General features: G+C 42.3%; 1 protein-coding gene across 1 annotated transcript in view; it reads right to left on the bottom strand.

Moving 5' to 3' along the window:
- MTCL3 (MTCL family member 3) overlaps positions 1-8,145 on the bottom strand; it is a 41,359-nt gene extending 33,214 nt beyond the window's left edge. The window contains exons 1-3 of the mRNA XM_060167532.1: positions 7,045-8,145; positions 6,352-6,576; positions 4,387-4,545 (exon numbers count right to left, since the gene is read on the bottom strand). Of these exons, the coding sequence (XP_060023515.1) occupies positions 4,387-4,545; positions 6,352-6,576; positions 7,045-8,145 (1,485 nt within the window). The remainder of the gene's footprint in view (positions 1-4,386; positions 4,546-6,351; positions 6,577-7,044) is intronic.
- Positions 8,146-15,188: the final 7,043 nt, after the last annotated feature.

Below are 15,188 nucleotides of genomic sequence, written 5' to 3'. Positions count from 1 at the left end.
AGACTCACCCCTCATAGAACCTCCTCCATACTGTATATAGCCTACTCTATATTCTCACTATGTGTGCATTAACCCATCCTGGCATTCAAAGAGCTAGTTGTAGTTTCCATAAAATAACTTTTACAAAAACCTCTGTCTCACTGTTTGTGATGCTGAAAGATAGAAAAGCATTTTTCCCAGGTTACATAAAGGTAAAGGCATTTTTCTACTGCAAGAAAGCATAATGCCAGTAGTAATCAATGTTTTATAAGTGGGATGAGAATGCCATTAAGATTCTAAGGCAGCATCCTAAGAGATCCCTCTTGTTTACAGGTGGCAGAACATCAGCTGTTCAACACAAGCAATGAGTAGCAGTAGAGTCAACTAATTACCTCCATCCTGCCTCTGCTCAACTCTTCTTTCCCCCAGTACCGACCCCCTACTCTCAGGGGGAGAAGATAAGCAGATGGATGTGAGCAGGTGCGCAGGACCTTGTGCAGCCACCAGCCCTGAGAGCAACTGGGCAACACCCTTGAAGCCAGTTAAACTCTTAGAAAATGGTTTCCAAACTCCAGCAGATGGCCTACTGTTCCCAGTTGTGCTGTTCTACATCTATATGACTCCATACAGGAAACTAAAATCTGCGAGTTGGAGGATTGCTTCTCTGTAGTGTATTCTATTGGGCATTTTATGATTTTACTCCATAACTAGTGCATTTTCTTCATAATGGAAAGCTTGGCCTGGTTATGTTTTCTCCACTGGTGGAACGCCTCAAAGTGATAAAAGTTGTGTGGTTAACAACTTGAATATATTTTCATTTTACAAACCAAGCACTTGAATATATTTTCATTTTACAAACAAGAAAGCAGATGATTAACTGAAGTTGTTGAAGTTAGATGGGGACAAGTCAGGCTTCAAACTCACAACCTCTACCACACAAAGTAAGCCAGTTATGATTGCAATTCAGTTTTTATATTTATTTTTTTGGAGAATAACAAAATCACCATTACAAAATTCTTAATTTTAATGAAACATTTCTGATTTCTAAACTACTTTTAAACTACTTTTTCTATTTCTGACACTCTTCTGAACACTATGAAGGTCAACCTCTAGTGAATGATTACGGAACTTTTCTGCCAAAATATATTTCATTTTCTTTTTATTGTACCATTTAGAATCCTTCAGATATTTAACTTCTGCTTTCTCTCCCTTCTTCTCTATTTCCATTTCTTTTCCCTATCACCACTCACCTACTCAAACTGTGAATGCTATTTTAGAGTCCATTTTAAAAATAAAAGGTCACTTTTAAAAGCCAATGTCCTGCATACCTGCTCCTAAATTTTTTACACTTTTATTGTTGTAGTCTCTAATTAGGGATTTGAGTTTGGCTTTTGTAAGTCCAAGGAGGATGAGAATTTCTTCTTTGGCATGAACATATACCCACACTGCCTAATGCAGCAAGAGTATCTTCCTAATTCAGAGTTAGAACACTGATGGGGGAAACAGTTACAAGAAAAAGTGTGGAAAACAAATGGAAATGCATTTTTACAATGATTCTCCTGAGGACATCCCCAGATTCCAGTCATTTTTTTCTAGTAGCCAGATTATCTTGGCTTTTATTTTAAGATGGGAAAAGTCTCATCTCTCTGGCTAATGGACAGCCAGTCTATAGGAATTTCCCCCTTTCCTGGACACAGGATGGAAATCAGAAAGCTCTTATGCCATTCTTAAATCCAACTTTCCAGATATCCACTTGAAAAACATTGATATAATGCCAAATCACGAGGCATTTTTTTACCCCTTATAATCAGTGAAGTTTGTTTTTACTTGGATTTTTTTTTTTTTTTTGCGGTGCGTGGGCCTCTCACCGCTGTGGCCTCCCCAGTTGCGGAGTACAAGCTCCGGACGTGCAGGCTCAGCGGCCATGGCTCACGGGCCCAGCCGCTCCGCGGCATGTGGGATCTTCCCAGACTGGGGCACGAACCCGCGTCCCCTGCATCGGCAGGCGGACTCTCAACCACCGCGCCACCAGGGAAGCCCTGAATATTTTTAATTGGATAAACAAAGAGTATGGAAGAAGGCAAGTGAGGTCTGAATATGGAATGGAGCCTTATGGAACTGACAATGAGCTTTCTTTTTGCTTGTCCATAAGAAAGTATTTAAGAGCTATTCTTATAGGTTGAATTGTGCCCCTGCCCCAATTTACATGTTGAAGTCCTAACACCAAGCAAGTACCTCAGAATGTGACCTTATTTGGAGAGAGGGTCTTTACTGAGACAATCAAGCTACAATAAAGCCATTACAGCAGGTCCTAATCTAATTTGACTGGTGTCTTACAAGAAGGGGAAATTTGGTCATAGACAGCTATGGGGAGAATGCCATGTGAGTGTGAAGATGCATATACATAAGCCAAGGAGAGAGGCCTGGAATAGATCCTTTCTCACAGCCCTCAGAAGAAACCAACCCTGACAACACCTTGATTTTGGACTTTTAGCCTCCAGAACTGTAAGAAAATAAACTTCTATTGTTTAAGCCACTCAGTTTGTAGTACTTTCTTATGACAGCCCCATCAAATAACAGCTACCTACTTAATTTTTTCAAACTTTCAATTTTTCACAAACTTCAACTGTACATTATTATCGAAGAAACCTATCCTTATATTGATATTAATTTAATATTTGATCTCTCAACTTTAGAATAAAATCTATGCTGTTCTTTAATGGTAATGTCCTGGACTTCATGATAAAAATCATGATAGCTGCAAGACGTACGGAGATTCATTGAAAATAACATTTTATAACTGAATACACTGAGGCAAGCAGAAGTTAGAGGACTTTTAAGTCAGCCGATTAGTTACTGGTGAAGATAGTCCCACGGCTCCCAGTCGCCATGTTTTTCTGCTGTAGCACACAGCCACCCTTAGGTATTAGCTAAGAATCACCTATCAGTACAATGATTTTTTTTTTTTTTGGCGGTATGCGGGCCTCTCACTGCTGTGGCCCTCTCCTGTTGCGGAGCACAGGCTCCGGACGCGAAGGCCCAGCGGCCATGGCTCGTGGGCCCAGCCGCTCCGCGGCATGTGGGATCTTCCCAGACCGGGGCACGAACCCGTGTCCCCAGCATTGGCAGGCGGACTCTCAACCACTGCGCCACCAGGGAAGCCCCAGTACAATGATTCTGCCCTAATTTGTCATGTTAAAAATGTTTAAATTCAGGATAATATAAGCAGAAACTTAGATTACAAAACAGGTTACCCCACTGAAACAGTGTTCTACAAATTCCTGCCACACATTCTTAATTGACAACTGATATTTTCACTGTTACACGGTAGTTATATTTTTATACCATTTCGAGATAAACACAGCAACGGAACATGCCAATATCTCAGTTAGTCTATGGGAAGATTAGGATTTTCATTTAAATTCTGCATATTTATGCAGAGGAAGTGTTCAGAGGACCACATGTGTATTTGCTAATTCTCAATAATGGTTTTCACAAGTTGCTCTGTACATTTTCAGGCAGTTTTCAAGGAAGAATATTATTTCAATTCAAACTGTTACTTATCACAAAGCTATTTCTTTTTTTTTTTAAAACATCTTTATTGGAGTATAATTGCTCTACAATGGTGTGTTAGTTCTAATTATTTCTTGATACATCTTTCTGTTTCTTTTATTCTCATTATTTTCTTTGATACTGATTTTGTGCTTTGAGAAGATTCAGGGGAAACATGGTAGGAATTTTCTAATAGCTGATGTGGAAGAGAACTCTGACTCTTGTACTCGAAAGGGTAGGACTGAGATGAATTTATTAAAGTTACAAGTAGATAGATTTCAACTCAAAACAAAGAAAACCTTAAACAGAGCTATGCTGTGATAAAAATGGCTGCTGGAGACGATCTTAAGGGCTAGTCACTGGTGAAGTTCTAAGTATTAGACCATTTGGGGGGGCTTTGTTATAAGAAGGAATCAAGCAATGATTAGATTAGATGGAATGGCCTTTATGGTCTTTTTCATCCTAAAAGTCTGTGCTTCTATGAACTCAGTAGTAATCTCACAGGATTAGCACTTCCCCTCAACTAACAGAAGGCTTATTCCTTCATATTCTTGATATCCTTTGTGTTTGGTATAGCTGTGTAATTTATTTAATTAACATCCATTTAGATATCACACATGAAGCATCCATCACAGCCCATATATGTCAAGTCAGAGGCAGGGTAGAGGTCAGAATTTCTTCTTTGCTACTTATTTATTAGTATGAAATCATGTATCTGTTACTATATTGGATGAGAACAACAAACTGTCCTATAATCATAAAAAATTTAATTATTTTAACAGTCATATTAGTCTTTGGTACACTCTATGAAGAGCTAAATATATATAGCACGCCATGAGATAACTGATTACTAACCTCCTTCATTTTTTCCAGTTCATTCTGCAGAGCTTGCTTTGCTATCTCAACTTCTATAAGCTGTTGCCTCAGTTTCTCATTTTCATCTTCTGTTGTTGTTCGCTTTTCTTCCACATTTTCCAATTCATGGTGAAGTCTCACAGATACATCCTTTGCTACCTAAATTAAAGTGTTTTTAACAATAAAATGTAATTAAAGACAATACAACAAATGGGCTAAAGTTATATTAAAAGTACTAGAACCAATATGTATATAGTGTCTACCATATGCCAGACATCATTCCAGATGCATTACATATAAGCCATTTCACATACATAAACCATTTAACTCTCTCAACAATCCCATGAAATAGATCCTATTATTATTCCTGTTTTATAGATGAGGAAAACTGAGTCTCGTGGAGGTAAAGTAATATGCTCAAGGTGACACAGCTAACAAGTGGCCAGGTAGTCTGGCTCTCCACTCTGTTCCCTTAATGTCTACATGACATCATGGTTATAAATGTTCAATTGTGTTTTATCATGTGTAGAGATTTCACAAGTCTCTAATTCCACAACAAAACTATGAGGTAGATGCCTCCATTATCACTTATTTTAAAGACTAGAAAATAAAATATTCCCAGGTAGGGTCTGGGGCTTGAATTTTCATCCTAACATTCCAGGTGCTTAGTTTTAAGAAATATTTTAGTCTTTGAGAATTTTGTTTGTTTGTTTAAATTAGTGTGTGCATTTTTGACTCCTGTTTTAAGATTACCTCAGAAATTTTAGGGTTTGGAAGAAAAGTGGGGCAGTCTGGTGCTGTAGCTCAGGACACAGGCTGTGGTTTTGGACTGAGTGGGGAGCCAGCCTGACCAACTACTAGCCAAGTTCCAGGGCTAGGGGCTGGGCACTTAACTTTCATAAAAGGTTCATTGTGGGCACCTGTAAAATGATGCTATTGATAATCCCTTCCTTACAGGTTTTTCTCCTTGAGAACTAAATGAAATAATAATATGAGTAACAATGGTTGCCACAGTGCCTGGTGCCTAGTCAACACTTGACAAATGTCAGAAGAAGGAAAAAAAGAGAAATGATACAACGGCTTTCATAAAATGTTTTCCCATGGCTTTCTTTTTAAAAAAAATACAAGATAATTACACTCGGCTTTTAAATCTTCATGAAATTAATACAATTAAAATTATATTTCGTTTGCTGTCCCAGACCATGAAGGTAACATCTGATTTGCGTTGTCAGTGAATCTGCCTACAGTAAAAGCGAACGAACAGACCACACCTATCTAAAAAACGCACTTCAAAGTTGAAATTTCTCCACTGGGGGAGACTCTGAAGAAGCAACCTCCCTAAGAACATGGTTCTTTCATTTAGCGCACTCTCCCTTTACTTTTCCAAAAGGGACCACAAGCTGGACAGTTTTCCTTTCTGGGAGTTATCTAAGTGGTAATTACAGAAAGGAAGGAGTTCTGGAAGAAGGCGTTGGGGACGGGGGCGGCTTTCAGAGAGAAATCTTAACTCTAATATCTTTCCAGTGCTGTTCCTATTCTGGGCTTCAACTCCACTGAAGGAGTCTTCACCGCGCTGCTCCAGAGGGCCTGACTCCATCTGGCCTGCGCTTGGAGGACAGTCTCTGGAAGTCAGATCAAGGCCTGCGCTCGGCCACGCCGTTTCCGCCGCGGAAGGAGGCGCCCTCCTCCCACCACCTCTGTAATCGTCACCGTGGCTCCCAGGGCAGCCCGCAGAGCTCGCTCTCTGCAAGACCCTCCCCCCACACAGGACTCTTCAGACCCACCTGTCCGTTTTTCCTCTTCCCTTTCCGGGACCTTGACATTCTGTGATTGGCGCTGCGAAACTCCGTGTCCCTAGAGCTCTTTGCCAATCACCACTGAAGGCCTTTCAACGCAAAGCGCCCGTGACCTGAGTCCCCACCCACCGCCCCTGCCGCGCGCCCCCCGGGCCCCGGCGCCGCAGACCTTGAGGTCCTGCTCCAGGCTGCGCAACAGCTCCCCGTCGATCTCCCCGGTCTGCGCGTAGCGGAGCCTTTTGCGCTCGGCTTTGCGGAGGCGGTACTGCAGGATCCGGCAGTTTTTGTTGGCTCTCTCCAACTCGTGGCGCATTTCCTGCAGTTGGCAGGCATCCTCCTCGAAGAAAGTGTCCCTCATCTCGTCCATCTCGGTCCTCAGTTCATCGATCTCGTTCTGAGGCGGTGACAGGCCGCGGGTCAAAATTAGCTTCGCCTCCCACCCCTCGGACATACACCGTCTACACCCCATCCCAGCTCCAAATTCTCAGCTTTACTGCTCCCTCTCCATGAGACAGGAATGACCCGGAGCTGAATGAACAAGAAGAAACTAGAAAAAACGGGCCCTCTTTAGGCCTTCCCTCGCTCTCCTACTCCAGCTCTGTCCGTGAAAAAGTGAGCCAAACCATAATAATAGGAGAAACGAAGGCCCAGATTTGGATCTAAATAAAAACCTAACGCTGCTGATCGCAAAGCCCTTTTAGATCCGGAAAGGGCCTAGGGACCCCCTCCCCTCATTTCCTGTTCCCCTCCCTCTTGAAGGCTCCCTAACAGGTTAGCAGCCTCTCACTCCCGCCAGGACACGCCCTAATGCTCCGAGGCCCACACCTCCCCTCCTCCAACCCGTCCCCCACACCCTCCTCACCTTGAGAGTCTCGTTTTCCTCCCGCAGCTTCTCCATCTCCTCCTGCATTTCCTCCTGCTCCTGGAGCTGCTGCGGGTGCGGCTGCGACGAAGGGGGCGCCGCTGCCTGCATGCCGCCGCCGCCGCTCGCGCTGCCCTCTGCGCCCTGTTGGGGGCCCTCTGCTGCCGCCGCCATTGGGGAGGTGGGAGGGACTGCGAGGGGCTCACAAATGGCAGGGGCGCCAGCGACCGGAGAGCTGCGGTTGCTGCCGCCGCCGCCGTTCTTACTGTGCATCTGAGCCGCGGCCGCCGCCGCCGCCGCCCGCTCTTTCTTGAGATGGAACTGGATGAGCTCAGACTGCAGACATCCTTCCTTCCAGTAGCTCCCTCCGCCACCGCTGCCAGGCCCCACAACGCCAATCCCTGAGTTTCTGCTGCCGGAGCCTGGGGTTTTGCCCGCAGAGGAGGTGGATGGCGAGGGGGAGGCCCCCTCCGCGCCGCTGCCGCCCCTCGGCTGAGCGCGTACGCTTTTCCCTCGCCAGCCCCTGGGCGGCGGCGGCGGCTGCGGAGCGCCCCCCTCCCTTTCCCCAGAGCCGCTGCCGGCTCCTCCTCCTTCCCCACCCCCTCCTCCTCCTTCTCCGAGAGGAGGGGGTTCCCCGAGTTTAGAGGACGCGGGCTCTAGCTCCCGGGGCGGCTCCTCCGACGCGCCAGGCCTCCTGACACCCACCGGGGCCAGGGTCGCCACGGGGGCCACTTCAGCACCAGCCAAGGACTGGACAGCTCCCGGCGCGGCCCCCTTGGGCGCCAGGGGCGCGGCCTTCTCCGCCCCTCCTCCGCTTCCTCGGGCGCTGGCCGGAGGCGCCGTGCGGCTCCCGGTCTTGTTGCCCTGCTGCTGCTGCAGCTGCTGCTGTCGAATAGAATTGAGTTTAGTGCCAGCCCCTACCGGGGACCGGGTGGCCGCGGTGGTCTGTCGGACCGAATTGTCTCTCGGTCTAGCGGGTGACTGAGCACGCTGCTGCTTTCTGCTGCTGCCCTCCGGGTGCAAGCGAGCCTCAGTGGCAGCTGTGGCGGCAGAAGCTGCGGCTGTGGCAGGGGCAGCGCCCCCCGTCGGTGGCTGACTCATTGCGGTCTAGGAAGAATCTATCAGAGGCGATTTACAATAGTCTATCACCAGATCACTCTCTTCCCTCCTCACTGCCAGCAACCTTCCTTTCTAATCTGGGACAGAAACAAAAGAAGGAAAGCACACAGCGTGTCTACATTGTTACAGAGCAAAGAGTGAGTTTCCGTAACAAGAGAAGCCCTAGAAAATGAGATTTGGACAGCGCTTAATAGAAGACTAGACTTTAGAACTAGGATGTAGAATTGTCAATTCTCATTTTGTCCAGGGAGGCGCTATCTCCATCTCACGCCACCTCAGTAAAATGAAGATCTGAAAGCCGCTGAACCTCCCATTCTCACGGTAGCAGGTTATGGCAAGGATGGAATCAGAAAGGAATTGATGGGAAGGGAGTTTTTTGTTTGTTTGTTTGTTTAAGAAGATAAGGTCAAGAAGCTTCAGAAGGAAAAGAAGTCCAAAGGCTAGAACTGTCAATACCCTGATTTTTCAGCTTTGGTTTCCTCACTATCAAATCTGCGTTTCAAAGCCTAATTTCATGGAGAAAGTTTTAATTGATATTCCCAAGTGTCAATTAGATGAAAAGAGTTATGAAAGGGTTTTTCTTAGAGAACACTTGTTATGGATAAATGATACTTTTCTCAAACAGCTCTAGCCCTTAATGTTGCATTTTGTGAGAGAAATACACCCAATTTCCTTTAGACTAGAATTAAAAGAGAATATAAGTAATGAATGACTTTAAGCCAACTTCAGTTTCAAGAAAATATGGCATTAAAAATCATCTATGTGGTTTAGTCATTAGCAGAGCTGAAGGGATTTTTCTTTTTCTTTTAATTTATTTATTTTTTAGTTTTGAGAAATAAATTAAAAATCATTTGGAAAAATTTATTGGTGGCTCTGCACAATTTCTTAAATTACAGGTGATAACTTTTTCTGCACTTATCTAAATTTCAATGTTCTTGTGAATTGCTTTAGTTTTAAGTGTAATTGCTAAACAAAGTTATTTTCATTATTAAGCACCTTCTCAGATGGTACATAACAGGCAAAGGTGTACTTTTAAAGTGCCCAGTCCTTTCCATGAAGCCAAATGCTAAGACAGAATGACCCTGCACCCAAGAAGGCTGGTGCATCCTCACTCACGGTGGTAAGATCAACTTCTGTTTTGTATTTTTTCCAAGATAAATCCATCACTGGCTTTTAAAATCTGGAAAATAGCAACTCAAAACCCACTGCCTCCTGGTTTTTTCTCCCTAGTGATCCAGCTGCTTAGTCAGCTAGTCAGTTAGGTGCGTTTTCCTTAGAAATATAATTTCTCTCTAAAGGGCATGACTGAAAAGGGCATGACTAGGCAGAAAGTTCTGCTTAAAAAAAAATCCTCCTATTAGGGGAGGAGATACTTGCTAGTTACTTTACTAGCATTAGTCCTGTTATTGTCTAAGTATCATAGCTTAGTCAATGTGTAGTAATCCCTCACTTTATAAAGAAATATTACTGGAAGGCTCCTCCACCTCCCTTTCTCTTTCTGGGATCTCCTTCCAACTCAATTTGGAAAATAACAGTGAACAAAGAAGACATGGGGAGGGAGAGGGAGGAGTCATCCATCAACTTATTTTCTACGTGTTCTCCCAGAGCAACATGCTCCTAGAATATCTGGTCTAGTTCACTAGCAGGTCACACTAACCGGGATCACCCAAATAAGTTATATTGCCAATGCAAACTTATTTTTGTTTCGAATTAGGCAGAACCACTCTGAAGCTGAGAGCCACCAGAGAACGCTTAATTCGGCCCCCATACAGCTCTATCGCAAGAGAAAGCTCGAGTTCCAGGAACTCGGCTCCCACAATCAAAGGTACCTGGCTGCTGTCACGTGGTTCTCACAAAGTACCAGGATGCTGTGTCTCTTTGAGGCTTCTCCTGTGAAATTCGCCAACCCAGCAACCCCAGCACGGCCTAAACCAACAATTTTAATCTCAAGTTTTATCTGCCCACTCACCCTCCCCATCCCTTTAGAAAATCCAGAACTGCTCACTTCTTGGCAGAGGCGATGTTTTGAGGCTGGAGCAAATCAACAGCGCTTTCCTTCTGATCTTCCGGGGACCTCAGGGTTCTTACTGTGTCTTTTCGGAGACGAGGAGAGTTTAACTTCGTAGTTTTATATATGCGACTATCTGGCTGAGCACTTTTGACTTTGGACCGGTTCGCCCCAGTTCCACACCCACTCTGTTTCTCCAAACAATGGCGTTAACGTGGAGGCTCAACGGCCGGAAGAGCGGATTACTCCTTGGCGGCCCGCGGCTGGGCTGGAGCTGCGGCTCTGAGCAGGCGAACACGCAAGGTACCAAGCCGTGCCAGACGCTCCCCGGGAAGTGCACTGATATTCGTGAGCTGGCCTCACCGGACTGGGCAGGGGAGGGGGCGGGATTGCAAGGGACGACTGCGTAGAAGTAACCAGAGAGAGGCTACTTTCAAAAGGGAAGAGAAGAAGGCGGAGTGCGGAGGCGGAGGGGCGGGCGGCAAGAAGACAAAAAGGCCAGAGCCACGCCCGCGATGGAAGACCGGTAGCCAAGCTCACAGTCCTCGCTGCACTCGCATACCCCTTACTCGGCGGAAGATTCCCAAACCGCTCGAAATCGGATGCACTGGCTTTCCTCAAAGCTTTGTCCTGGACCGCGTCAATCGCCATCAATTATTTACTTGAGCTTTTCGCAGGGAGGCGGATTCCAACAGCCTTCCGGGCTTGACTGACGTCTCCTGATGCAGCGGCAAGGCGCTGGCGGGCGGCTGCTGGGCGTTCTCTTTGTTCGCTCCCTTTAATTCTCAGTCGAGCTCTCCACGCGGCGCGCCTTCCCCACCCCCAGCCCGGGCGGAGTCTTCAGACGTCTTTTCCACGGGTAGATAAATGGTTGCCAGACCAACGGTCCCACAGACAAAGGGTTCTTGTCATGCCACGACTAATCTAGTACAAACCGAATAAATACCGGTTTACAGCGATCCTTTACAGATGGGTTTGCCTTTGGTACATTTTCTTCTCTCCTTTATTAAGTTCCAGTTTCCACTGTGAATACAAGGAACAATTACCAGGATCCATAATCTTTATAGTAGTGCATGCGGGTAACAGGAATCATCTAATGTATTTATTATAAGTTAGGCATTTAAAGGAAATTCAGGGGGAAAAGGGAATTCAGAATATGTGCCTTTACGATGTACAAGAATCCATAATACTTCCCAGTAATAGTATTTTTAAATGACCGGAAAATTCTCTTTTCCCTTCTAGTTTTGTTTATTTTTATTTTTTGGTGGTGATGGGAGGGGAAGTGGTGTGGAGGAAAGTATGAAGTTCTTCTTACCTTTAAGAATTCCTTGGTGAACTTGAAGACAAGAATGAAAATAAACACTGTTTTAGAAAGGGCATTTTATTTATTTTAAATTTCTCTTACATTAATATTGTGGTTTTGTATGTAAAATGAGGTCAATATCTTGAATAATTTTTTATATTAATATGAATTTTAGTGTAACAGATTTTATTTTCCAAGTGTAATATCTTGCATTAAAAATGAAATAACACAATTTAGGAGTGTTTTGCATTCAAACAATATCATTACAGCAAAATAAAAAGATATTCAAGCCCTGGTGATTAGTATCTCTAGCAATATATAAGACAAATATAGCAGCAGGACAAAATCATTCACGTATTCATCTGCTCCCAAATAGATAAATGCCTAGTTTATGCCTGGCACTGTCCAAGGTCCTGGGTATGCAAAGATAAGAAATAGTTCCTGTCTGGGAAGGCTTAAGCATATTGATGAGAATTGGGATAATTTCCATATAATCCTTTAAATACTTTTGGAAGGTGGAAATGTGATGTCTGTGACTCTATAATGAATAGCTCAGACTTTGGCTAGCGTACCAAAAATACAGAGAAAAAGGCAAAGTAAAATGTAATCACAATTTACTTGGAATTTATGCTAAATAATAAATTGTCATTATGTACTCAAATTTGAGTTGCGATTTCCTTAAGAAATACTAAGATTCATTTAACCAAAATGGATAAAAAATTTTTCAGGTTAATCTTTACAAATCAAATATTATAAACATAGTCTGTGGACAGAAAACCTACCTGGTCCTGCTTCTTTAAGAACTTGTACTCTGTTCAGGCATCTATGTTTCAATTTTTCCTAAGGCAGTATTATTTATTTCAATGCAATTAGTAACTTTAAGTCTAATAAAAATCAAGAATTCATTATCATGCATTCTTAAGCACATTCTTAAGCACATTATCATGTGCTTAAGTGTGTCATTTTATAATATAATATTATGCAATTTCAAGGTTTAAAACTTTTTAATAATAAAGATTAAGTATGAGCAATATTTAGGATGCTTCTTTACTCATGTAAATATGCCATAAGAAGAACTTTTGAATTGGAAATTTATCTGATTTATTTTATTTTCTAGTTAAAATTATATTTCTCCAATTAAGCAAGCACCAAAGATGATTATTCAAAGATTTTGTCAGAATTTAGAAAGGCTTAGGTATTATTTTTACTGTGTTTCAGAAGCAGACTGGCCAACTGACCTTTTAATGTGTGTAATAATAAATCATCCACTCTGTAGCACAGTAATGTGGATCTTTGATCAAGGGAAGGCTAAGGTCTCAACTTCGAAGCCCTTAAGAAATACGTAGCTTAAAATATCTACCTTTTGATTCTCATGACTTAACTATATAACAGCTCTTTACCTACATAGCTTTAGTTTGCAAGGGCATTTCACTTTGTATGCTCAAGATACTGTGAAGTAAATACTATTTTCTCCATTTAAAACCTGCAGTAACTGAGTTTCAGTGATGTTAAGTGACTTACTCAAGTTCAGTTTCACAATCAGAACTTGAACTTAGGTCCTCTTCCATTGTCTCCTTTTTCATATTTTTCCCACATGTTTTTCATACCATAACTTAAAAATCTTAATCTCTAAGCCTGATTTTTCACCGGTATCCTAGTCTGATCTTTTCACGTATGCACAGGCTCTCTACATGTGGAAATAATACTATCACCTCAAATGTCATGTGAATTTTTCCTCTTTCCCCTAACTAGCATCGATTTCTATTCTATTTTTCTTTTAGTTGAGAAAAACTGTATTCTATATCTTTTTTTCTTTTAGTGAAATCATCATTTTATATACTTTCCCACTAAACACTGAGTTCTTCATTGCTTAATATTTTTCCTTTGCTTCTATATCCATTTTTTTCTTTCAAACTATTTCCTAGGCTTATCTTTTTAATTAAACTTCCTGTGCAATCACTATCAAAACCCAGATCCTAAACTACTGCAAATACTTTCTATATTAGATAGATTCTTTTTTTTTTTTTTCTTTTCCGGTACGCGGGCCTCTCACTGTTGTGGCCTCTCCCGCTGCGGAGCACAGGCTCCGGACGCGCAGGCTCTGCGGCCACGGCTCACGGGCCCAGCCGCTCTGCGGCATGTGGGATCTTCCCGGACCGGGGCACGAACCCGTGTCCCCTGTATCGGCAGGCGGACTCTCAACCTCTGCACCACCAGGGAAGCCCTAGATAGATTCTTTCTGCTAAATCCACACTGTCCAATGCTGCCAGTTTACACCTTTATTAAACAAAATTTTCCTCATGTCACTCTTATAGTCACTGCATCATGTTCAAACTCTTCTTCTAAGACTTTAAGGGGCTGCACTGTCCCCATCCTATGCCAAAATGTATTCCCTAATATATATTCTCTGTCTTCTTAGACTTATTGTCTCTTTTCCCCATAAGTATGTGGTCTTGTTTTGCTTGTGTACTTTTCCTCTTGTCGTTTTCCATACTTGGTATGTCTGTCTTCCTTTCCTGTCCAAAAGTTACCCAAGTTTTAAGGTTTAGTTTAAGTTTCAAATCCTTCTTTCATATGAATTTAGGCAAGTTATTTAAAATTTCTGAACCTCAGTTTTTTTCACACTAACTCATTCATTCATCTATTTATAAATTTAACATATATTATTGAATTTATTTTAATAGACCTAATTTATGTGATAATTAATACAATGGTGAAAGTAATTCATATTGCAGTGCATGAAACATGCACTAATTATAGCTAATGATCAGTGATAATTACTATGTGCCTGGCACTGTAAGCTATCAATAAATGTTAGCTATTATTGTCAATTAATACTTTAGGAATATAATTATATTATACAAAATTCTACTATTCTTGAATTTCCACAGAACTAATAAACAGTGTGACACTGTTAGAAACGCTTGGTTAATCTTGGATTATTTTATAATTGTCCACTCAGATAGTAAATATCTTAAAATTATACTCTTGTTTCCCTTATCGTCTTCAGCAGAGAGCTGGGCACATTGAGGCTGGTTAGTATAGAGATTGGATTGGTTGGTAAATTTCTAGTGATGGAGAAAAGCTGATATTTTCAGATCCATCCTCTGTTTTTGGAGAGTAAGTTAGCTTGGATATGTGCCATTGTCTTGACCTTTACTGACATAGGTATGCAGCCACCTACCACATTTGTTATCTGGATTACATTTTAGATAATAATTTAAGAATCATAGACTCTTTGGGTTGTAAACACCATGATTTATCTTTTTATCTCTAAGCAGGCTACCCACACCATATAATACTTTGGGTTTAGCCTAATTTCAGCCCTCTCAATAAAGTCTGTTCTACAATCTCTTGGACTAAATGTACACATATTTTAATTTAACATTAGGACCAAAAACCTATGGTTTAATTCGTATACTGGATTAAGATTGCTACTTGTGAATGGCAGAAATTGCTACTCTACCACAGATGTTTTATTCACTCTTGCTTTTGCTGTTGTGGAAGTTTGCAGTTGGGTATTACATAGCCAAACTTCTGTTGCATTACTTCTATAAATGCTCATGAATATCAACCCTTGATAATTCAATTTAATGTCATTATAGCCAAAATATTATCAGGCATCTGATTTCAATCCCATTCCATATTCAGTCTTAATCTTAGTGGAGATTTTTAACAAGTCTAGTAGTTATTATGTAAATGTTATACACATTT

The sequence above is a fragment of the Lagenorhynchus albirostris genome, chromosome 12 (assembly GCF_949774975.1).
Source record: "Lagenorhynchus albirostris chromosome 12, mLagAlb1.1, whole genome shotgun sequence".
Lineage (NCBI taxonomy): Eukaryota > Metazoa > Chordata > Mammalia > Artiodactyla > Delphinidae > Lagenorhynchus > Lagenorhynchus albirostris.
Note: the sequence above shows the minus strand (reverse complement) of the source record. Positions and strands in the feature narration are given on the sequence as shown.